Source organism: Mustelus asterias, unplaced genomic scaffold, assembly GCF_964213995.1.
Source record: "Mustelus asterias unplaced genomic scaffold, sMusAst1.hap1.1 HAP1_SCAFFOLD_1031, whole genome shotgun sequence".
Lineage (NCBI taxonomy): Eukaryota > Metazoa > Chordata > Chondrichthyes > Carcharhiniformes > Triakidae > Mustelus > Mustelus asterias.
In genome coordinates this window covers 19,882-31,083 of record NW_027590976.1, presented here as the reverse complement: position 1 = coordinate 31,083, position 11,202 = coordinate 19,882, and the positions used below count along the sequence as shown (strand labels likewise).

General features: G+C 55.5%; 1 protein-coding gene across 1 annotated transcript in view; it reads right to left on the bottom strand.

The window, feature by feature from the left end:
* Window positions 1–209: 209 nt before the first annotated feature.
* The window catches only part of LOC144487776 (integrator complex subunit 3-like), a 29,095-nt gene continuing 18,102 nt past the window's right edge, over window positions 210–11,202 (bottom strand). The window contains exons 6-7 of the mRNA XM_078205848.1: window positions 3,090–3,243; window positions 210–847 (exon numbers count right to left, since the gene is read on the bottom strand). Coding sequence (XP_078061974.1) covers window positions 773–847; window positions 3,090–3,243 — 229 coding nt within the window. The 3' untranslated portion in view covers window positions 210–772. The remainder of the gene's footprint in view (window positions 848–3,089; window positions 3,244–11,202) is intronic.

The following is an 11,202-nucleotide window of genomic DNA, read 5'->3' as shown; positions in this document are numbered from 1 at the left end:
CAAATCAAATATTAAGTTGATCTTTCTCTACACCCTAGCTGTGACTGTAACACTGCATTCTGCACTCTCTCCTTTCCTTCTCTATGAACAGTATGCTTTGTCTGTATAGCGCACAAGAAACAATATCCCAATACATGTGTCAATAATAAATCAAATCAAGATTGTCCGTGGGAACGAACCAGGTGAAAATAACGTACCCCTTCCGAAGCAAAATTATAAGATGTAGTTTATTTATTTACAACTTTTTTTTTTAAGAAAATAGGATGCTTCGAATATAAACCCTTTTTAAAAACTCTGCGTGACGTTTTAAGAATCCACAGTCTCTTGCAACATTGAGAAAGGCTTTTTTTTTTGCAAGTTCGCATTTCCTGATTAAGTGTCATTTTATTTTCCTCGCTCCCTCTGTCTCACACACGCGCACGCACACACACACACACACACTCAGTGAAATTCCCAGATCAGGTCAACCTTTGCGGACTGCCTCACAGTCTGAGCGTCAGTTCGCTCGCTCCCTCGTTCCTTCGCTCCCAGTCTCCAGGACACCCGTGCGGCACTTGGAACAGTCGCTTTCTCCCGGTTGAGAGAGCGTGTGTGTGTGTGCGTGTGTGTGTGTGTGCGCGCGAGTGTGTCATGTGTGTTTGTTGTGTGGTTTTTTTCTTTCCTCTAAATTCCGAGGGTAGAATCGTGCAGACAGCGCCACGTACTGCGGACGCCATGCGCTCTCTCTCTCTCCCCCGCGTCTCTCTCTCTCTCTCTCCAACGGTCGGGGCACTCAGTCGCTGTCGGAACCAACCGCAGATGAACCTTTCCTTTTCCTTTTGGGCTTGGGTTTGGCATCCTCCTCTTCCTGCAGGGAGACGAGAGCGAGGGAGAGTGTCAAGCACATCGCAAACAAACCGCTTCTCCCGCTGCCAGCAGGTCAGAGAGGTTTACAGCATGGAAACAGGCCCTTCGGCCCAACTGGTCCATGCCGCCCTTTTTTTAAAAACCCCTAAGCTAATCCCAATTGCCCGCATTTGGCCCATATCCCTCTATACCCATCTTACTCATGTAACTAAACGCTTTTTAAAAGACAAAATTGTACCCACCTCTACTACTGCCTCTGGCAGCTCGTTCCAGACACTCACCACCACCCTCTGTGTGAAAAAATTGCCCCTCTGGACCCCTTTGTATCTCTCCCCTCTCACCTTAAACCCGTGCCCTCTAGTTTTAGACTCCCCTCCCTTTGGGAAAAGATATTGACTATCTAGCTGATCTGTGCCCCTCATTATTTTATGGACCTCGATAAGATCACCCCTCAGCCTCCTACGCTCCAGAGAAAAAAGTCCCAGTCTATCCAGCCTCTCTTCCACCTTCTTCCGACGGGAAAAAGATTCAAAAGTCTGAGGTCACGTACCGACCGACTCAAGAACAGCTTCTTCCCTGCTGCCGTCAGACCTCTGAACGGACCTACCTCGCATTAAGTTGATCTTTCTCTACACCCCTAGCTGTGACTGTAACACTACATTCTGCACCCTCTCCTTTCCTTCTCTATGAACGGTATGCTTTGTCTATATAGCGCGCAAGAAACAATACTTTTCACCGTATGTTAATACATGTAACAATAATAAATCAAATCAAAAGATGAAGGTTAATGCGGAGAAGAGCTACATCTAGATAAGGTTCAGGTGGAGCTGAAGCGCTAGCAGGGAGCAGACGGGCCGAATGTTCCTGTGCTGTGAACTCAGTGTATTGGGAAAGAAGCTTGTGTATTCCACAGGCAACTCACCTGTTAACTGGCTTCTGAGGAGAGGCTGAGTAGACTGGGGCTTACTTGAGAAAGGATATACTGGCACTGGAGGGGGTGCAGAGGAGATTCACTAGGTTGATTCCGGAGTTGAGAGGGTTGGGTTATGAGGAGAGACCGAGTAGACTGGGGCTATACTCATTGGAATTCAGAAGAATGAGGGGAGATCTTATAGAAACATATAAGATTCTGAAGAGAATAGATAAGATAGAAGCAGGGAAGTTGTTTCCACTGGCAGGTGAAACTAGAACTCGGGGGCATGGCCTCAAAATAAGGGGGAGCAGATTTAGGACTGAGTTGAGGAGGAACTTCTTCACACAAAGGGTTGTGAATCTGTGGAATTCCCTGCCCAGTTGAGGCTCCCTCATTGAATGTTTTTAAGGCAAGAATAGATAGATATTTGAACAGTAAAGGAATTAAGGGGAGCGGGCGGGTAAGTGGAGTTGAGTCCACGAAAAGATCAGCCATGATCTTATTGAATGGCGGAGCAGGCTCGAGGGGCCAGATGGCCCCCTCCTGCTCCTAGTTCTTATGTACATCCCTGTCCACGTGGAGTGGGGTGGGTGCAGTCAGAGGGGGGGGGGGGGAGAAACATAGAAGATAGGAGCAGGAAGAGGCCATTCGGCCCTTCGAGCCTGCTCCGCCATCCATCACCATCATGGCTGATCATCCAACTCAATAGCCTAATCCTTGCTTTCTCCCCATAACCTTTGACCCCGTTCGCCCCAAGTGCCGTATCCAGCCGACTCTCGAATACATTCAATGTTTTGGCATCAACCACTTCCTGTGGGAATGAATTCCACAGGCTCACCGAGTGAAAAATGTCTCCTCACCTCCGTCCTAAATGGTCCACCCCGAATCCTCAGACTGTGACCCCATGTTCTGGACTCCCCCCACCATCGGGAACATCCTCCCTGCATCTACCCTGTCTAGTCCTGTTAGAATTTTATAAGTCTCTATGAGATCCCCCCCTCATTCGTCTGAACTCCAGTGAAAACAATCCTAACCTGGTCAATCTCTCCTCATACATCAGTCCCGCCATCCCCGGAATCAGCCTGGTAAACCTTCGCTGCACTCCCTCGAGAGCAAGAACATCCTTCCTCGGAAAAGGAGACCAAAACTGCACACAATACTCTAGGTGTGGCCTCACCAAGGCCCTGTATAATCGCAACAACACATCCCTGCTCCTGTACCCGAAACCTCTCGCGGGAGGGAAGGGGCGGAGGGAAGGGGCGGAGGGAAGGGGCGGAGGGAAGGGGAGGAGGAGGGGGCCAAGGGGAGGGCGGGGGTGTGTGTCACGTACCGATCCGCTGCTGGAGGAGGTGTCCTCGTCGTTCCCGATGGGCTGGGAGGCGTTTTTCCGACTCCGTGGGCTGGAGGCTGCCGTTTTGCGTCGGGTCCGAGACGGCTTCGAGGAATCTTCGTAGTCTTCGGCCAGAGCGAAGAGATCACTGAACCTGCGGGCGGAGAGGGAGAGGCTCACACAGCAATCCTCACCCCGGGGCAGGGACAGGGACAGGGGGGGCAGGGACAGGGGGGGCAGGGACAGGGACAGGGGGGCAGGGACAGGGGGGCAGGGACAGGGGGGCAGGGACAGGGACAGGGGGGCAGGGACAGGGACAGGGGGGGCAGGGACAGGGACAGGGGGGGCAGGGACAGGGACAGGGGGACAGGGACAGGGGGGCAGGGACAGGGACAGGGGGGCAGGGACAGGGGGGCAGGGACAGGGACAGGGGGGCAGGGACAGGGGGGCAGGGACAGGGACAGGGGGGGCAGGGACAGGGACAGGGGGACAGGGACAGGGGGGGCAGGGACAGGGACAGGGGGGCAGGGACAGGGACAGGGGGGGCAGGGACAGGGACAGGGGGACAGGGACAGGGGGGGCAGGGACAGGGACAGGGGGGCAGGGACAGGGACAGGGGGGCAGGGACAGGGACAGGGGGGCAGGGACAGGGACAGGGGGACAGGGACAGGGGGGCAGGGACAGGGACAGGGGGGCAGGGACAGGGACAGGGGGGCAGGGACAGGGACAGGGGGGCAGGGACAGGGGGGGCAGGGACAGGGGGGCAGGGACAGGGACAGGGGGGCAGGGACAGGGGGGGCAGGGACAGGGGGGGCAGGGACAGGGGGGGCAGGGACAGGGGGGGCAGGGACAGGGGGGGCAGGGACAGGGGGGCAGGGACAGGGGGGGCAGGGACAGGGGGGGCAGGGACAGGGGGGGCAGGGACAGGGGGGGCAGGGACAGGGGGGGCAGGGACAGGGGGGGCAGGGACAGGGGGGGCAGGGACAGGGGGGGCAGGGACAGGGGGGGCAGGGACAGGGGGGGCAGGGACAGGGGGGGCAGGGACAGGGGGGGCAGGGACAGGGGGGGCAGGGACAGGGGGGGCAGGGACAGGGGGGGCAGGGACAGGGGGGGCAGGGACAGGGGGGGCAGGGACAGGGGGGGCAGGGACACAGAGACGCATGGACACGAGACAGACACAGACAGGCACACAGACACCTTCCCACCGCAAACACACACACAGAGGGACACACACACACACACAGACAGTCAGAGGGCCTCACACGCCCCCTCACGCACAGGGACACACACACACACACACACAGGGACACCCTCACACACACACACACACACCCTCACACACACACACACACAGGGACAGGGACACCCACACACACACAGGGACACCCTCACACACACACACACACACCCTCACACACACACACACACACCCTCACACACACACACACACACCCTCACACACACACACACACAGGGACAGGGACACCCACACACACACAGGGACACCCTCACACACACACACACACACCCTCACACACACACACACACAGAGACACCCTCACACACACACACACACACACACAGAGACACCATAAGACACACACACACAGGGACACACTCTCACACACAGGGACACCCACACACACACACAGGGACACCCACACACACACACAGGGACACACACACACACACACAGGGACACACACACACAGGGACACACTCTCACACACAGGGACACACTCTCACACACAGGGACACACACACACACACACAGGGACACACTCTCACACACACGGACACACTCTCACACACAGGGACACACACACACACACACACAGGGACACACTCTCACACACACGGACACACTCTCACACACAGGGACACACACTCACACACACGGACACACACTCACACACAGGGACACACACTCACACACACGGACACACACTCACACACACGGACACACACTCACACACAGGGACACACACACACACACACAGGGACACACTCTCACACACAGGGACACACACTCACACACAGGGACACACTCTCACACACAGGGACACACTCTCACACACACGGACACACTCTCACACACAGGGACACACACACACACACACAGGGACACACTCTCACACACACGGACACACTCTCACACACAGGGACACACACTCACACACACGGACACACACTCACACACAGGGACACACACTCACACACACGGACACACACTCACACACACGGACACACACTCACACACAGGGACACACACACACACACACAGGGACACACTCTCACACACAGGGACACACACTCACACACAGGGACACACTCTCACACACAGGGACACACACTCACACACACGGACACACACTCACACACACGGACACACACTCACACACAGGGACACACACTCACACACAGGGACACACACACACACAGGGACACACTCTCACACACAGGGACACACACTCACACACAGGGACACACTCTCACACACAGGGACACACACTCACACACACGGACACACTCTCACACACAGGGACACACACTCACACACACAGGGACACACTCACACACACGGACACACTCTCACACACAGGGACACACACTCACACACACAGGGACACACTCACACACACGGACACACTCTCACACACAGGGACACACACTCACACACACGGACACACTCTCACACACAGGGACACACACTCACACACACAGGGACACACTCACACACACGGACACACTCTCACACACAGGGACACACACTCTCACACACAGGGACACACTCACACACACGGACACACTCTCACACACAGGGACACACACTCACACACACGGACACACTCTCACACACAGGGACACACACTCACACACAGGGACACACACACACACACACAGGGACACACTCTCACACACAGGGACACACTCTCACACACAGGGACACACTCTCACACACAGGGACACACTCTCACACACAGGGACACACACTCACACACAGGGACACACACACACACAGGACACACACTCACACACAGGGACACCCACACACACACACAGGGACACACTCTCACACACAGGGACACCCACACACACACACAGGGACACACTCTCACACACAGGGACACACACTCACACACAGGGACACACACACACACACAGGGACACACTCACACACACAGGGACACACTCACACACACAGGGACACACTCACACACACAGGGACACACTCTCACACACAGGGACACACTCTCACACACAGGGACACACTCTCACACACAGGGACACACTCTCACACACAGGGACACACTCTCACACACAGGGACACACTCTCACACACAGGGACACACTCTCACACACAGGGACACACACACACACACAGGGACACACTCACACACACAGGGACACACTCACACAAACAGGGACACACTCTCACACACAGGGACACACTCTCACACACAGGACACACTCTCACACACAGGGACACACTCTCACACACAGGGACACACACTCACACACAGGGACACACACACACACACAGGGACACACACTCACACACAGGGACACACACACACAGGGACACACTCTCACACACAGGGACACACTCTCACACACAGGGACACACTCTCACACACAGGGACACACTCTCACACACAGGGACACACTCTCACACACAGGGACACACTCTCACACACAGGGACACACTCTCACACACAGGGACACACTCTCACACACAGGGACACACACACACACAGGGACACACTCACACACACAGGGACACACTCACACAAACAGGGACACCCTCTCACACACAGGGACACACTCTCACACACAGGGACACACTCTCACACACAGGGACACACTCTCACACACAGGGACACACTCTCACACACAGGGACACACACTCACACACAGGGACACACACACACACACACAGGGACACACACTCACACACAGGGACACACACACACACACACAGGGACACACTCACACACAGGGACACACTCTCACACACAGGGACACACACACACACACACAGGGACACACTCTCACACACAGGGACACACTCTCACACACAGGGACACACTCTCACACACAGGGACACACTCTCACACACAGGGACACACACTCACACACAGGGACACACTCTCACACACAGGGACACACTCTCACACACAGGGACACACACACACACACAGGGACACACTCACACACACAGGGACACACTCACACACACAGGCACACCCACACACACACAGGGACACACTCTCACACACAGGGACACACTCTCACACACAGGGACACACTCTCACACACAGGGACACACTCTCACACACAGGGACACACACACACACAGGGACACACACACACACACACAGGGACACCACACTCACACACAGGGACACACACTCACACACAGGGACACACACACACACACACAGGGACACACTCTCACACACAGGGACACACTCTCACACACAGGGACACCTCACACACAGGGACACACTCTCACACACAGGGACACACTCTCACACACAGGGACACACTCTCACACACAGGGACACACTCTCACACACAGGGACACACTCACACACAGGGACACACTCTCACACACAGGGACACACTCTCACACACAGGGACACACTCTCACACACAGGGACACACACTCACACACAGGGACACACCACACACACAGGGACACACTCTCACACACAGGGACACACTCTCACACACAGGGACACACTCTCACACACAGGGACACACTCTCACACACAGGGACACACACACAACACACAGGGACACACTCTCACACACAGGGACACACTCTCACACACAGGGACACACTCTCACACACAGGGACACACTCTCACACACAGGGACACACTCTCACACACAGGGACACACTCTCACACACAGGGACACACTCTCACACACAGGGACACACTCTCACACACAGGGACACACTCTCACACACAGGGACACACTCTCACACACAGGGACACACACACACACACACAGGGACACACACACACACACACACAGGGACACACTCTCACACACAGGGACACACTCTCACACACAGGGACACACTCTCACACACAGGGACACACACTCACACACAGGGACACACTCTCACACACACAGGGACACACTCTCACACACAGGGACACACTCTCACACACAGGGACACACTCTCACACACAGGGACACACACTCACACACAGGGACACACTCTCACACACAGGGACACACTCTCACACACAGGGACACACACACACACACACAGGGACACACTCACACACACAGGGACACACTCTCACACACAGGGACACACTCTCACACACAGGGACACACTCTCACACACAGGGACACACTCTCACACACAGGGACACACACTCAACACACAGGGACACACAACTCTCACACACAGGGACACACTCCACACACAGGGACACACTCTCACACACAGGGACACACTCTCACACACAGGGACACACTCTCACACACAGGGACACACTCTCACACACAGGGACACACTCTCACACACAGGGACACACACACACACACAGGGACACACTCACACACACAGGGACACACTCTCACACACAGGGACACACTCTCACACACAGGGACACACTCTCACACACAGGGACACACTCTCACACACAGGCACACACACTCACACACAGGACACACACTCACACACAGCTCTCACACACAGGGACACACACTCACACACAGGGACACACTCTCACACACAGGGACACACTCTCACACACAGGGACACACTCTCACACACAGGACACACACACACACACACAGGGACACACTCTCACACACAGGGACACACTCTCACACACAGGGACACACTCTCACACACAGGGACACACTCTCACACACAGGGACACACACTCACACACAGGGACACACTCTCACACACAGGGACACACTCTCACACACAGGGACACACTCTCACACACAGGACACACTCTCACACACAGGGACACACTCTCACACACAGGGACACACACACACACACACAGGGACACACACTCACACACAGGGACACACACACACACACAGGGACACACTCTCACACACAGGGACACACTCTCACACACAGGGACACACTCTCACACACAGGGACACACTCTCACACACAGGGACACACTCTCACACACAGGGACACACTCTCACACACAGGGACACACTCTCACACACAGGGACACACTCTCACACACAGGGACACACTCTCACACACAGGGACACACTCTCACACCACAGGGACACACACACACACACAGGGACACACTCACACACACAGGGACCACACTCACACACACAGGGACAACTCACACACACAGGGACACACTCTCACACACAGGGACACACTCTCACACACAGGGACACACTCTCACACACAGGGACACACTCTCACACACAGGGACACACTCTCACACACAGGGACACACTCTCACACACAGGGACACACTCTCACACACAGGGACACACACTCACACACAGGGACACACACACACACACACAGGGACACACACTCACACACAGGGACACACACACACACACACAGGGACACACTCACACACAGGGACACACTCTCACACACAGGGACACACACACTCACACACAGGGACACACTCTCACACACAGGGACACACTCTCACACACAGGGACACACTCTCACACACAGGGACACACTCTCACACACAGGGACACACTCTCACACACAGGGACACACTCTCACACACAGGGACACACTCTCACACACAGGGACACACTCTCACACACAGGGACACACTCACACACACAGGGACACACTCACACAAACAGGGACACCCACACACACACAGGGACACACTCTCACACACAGGGACACACTCTCACACACAGGGACACACTCTCACACACAGGGACACACTCTCACACACAGGGACACACCACACACACAGGGACACACACACACACACACAGGGACACACACTCACACACAGGGACACACACTCACACACAGGGACACACACACACACACACAGGGACACACTCTCACACACAGGGACACACTCTCACACACAGGGACACACACTCACACACAGGGACACACACACACACACAGGGACACACTCTCACACACAGGGACACACTCTCACACACAGGGACACACTCTCACACACAGGGACACACTCTCACACACAGGGACACACTCTCACACACAGGGACACACTCTCACACACAGGGACACACTCTCACACACAGGGACACACTCTCACACACAGGGACACACTCACACACAGGGACACACTCTCACACACAGGGACACACTCTCACACACAGGGACACACTCTCACACACAGGGACACACACACACACACACAGGGACACACTCTCACACACAGGGACACACTCTCACACACAGGGACACACACACACACACAGGGACACACACACACACAGGGACACACTCTCACACACAGGGACACACTCTCACACACAGGGACACACACTCACACACAGGGACACACTCTCACACACAGGGACACACTCTCACACACAGGGACACACACACACACACACAGGGACACACACACACACACAGGGACACACTCTCACACACAGGGACACACTCTCACACACAGGGACACACACTCACACACAGGGACACACACACACACACACAGGGACACACTCTCACACACAGGGACACACTCTCACACACAGGGACACACTCTCACACACAGGGACACACTCTCACACACAGGGACACATACACACACACACAGGGACACACTCCCACACACAGGGACACACTCTCACACACAGGGACACACTCTCACACACAGGGACACACTCTCACACACAGGGACACACTCTCACACACAGGGACACACTCTCACACACAGGCACACACACACACACACAGGCACACACACACACACAGGGACACACACACACACAGGGACACACACACACACAGGGACACACTCTCACACACAGGGACACACTCTCACACACAGGGACACACTCTCACACACAGGGACACACTCTCACACACAGGGACACACTCTCACACACAGGGACACACTCTCACACACAG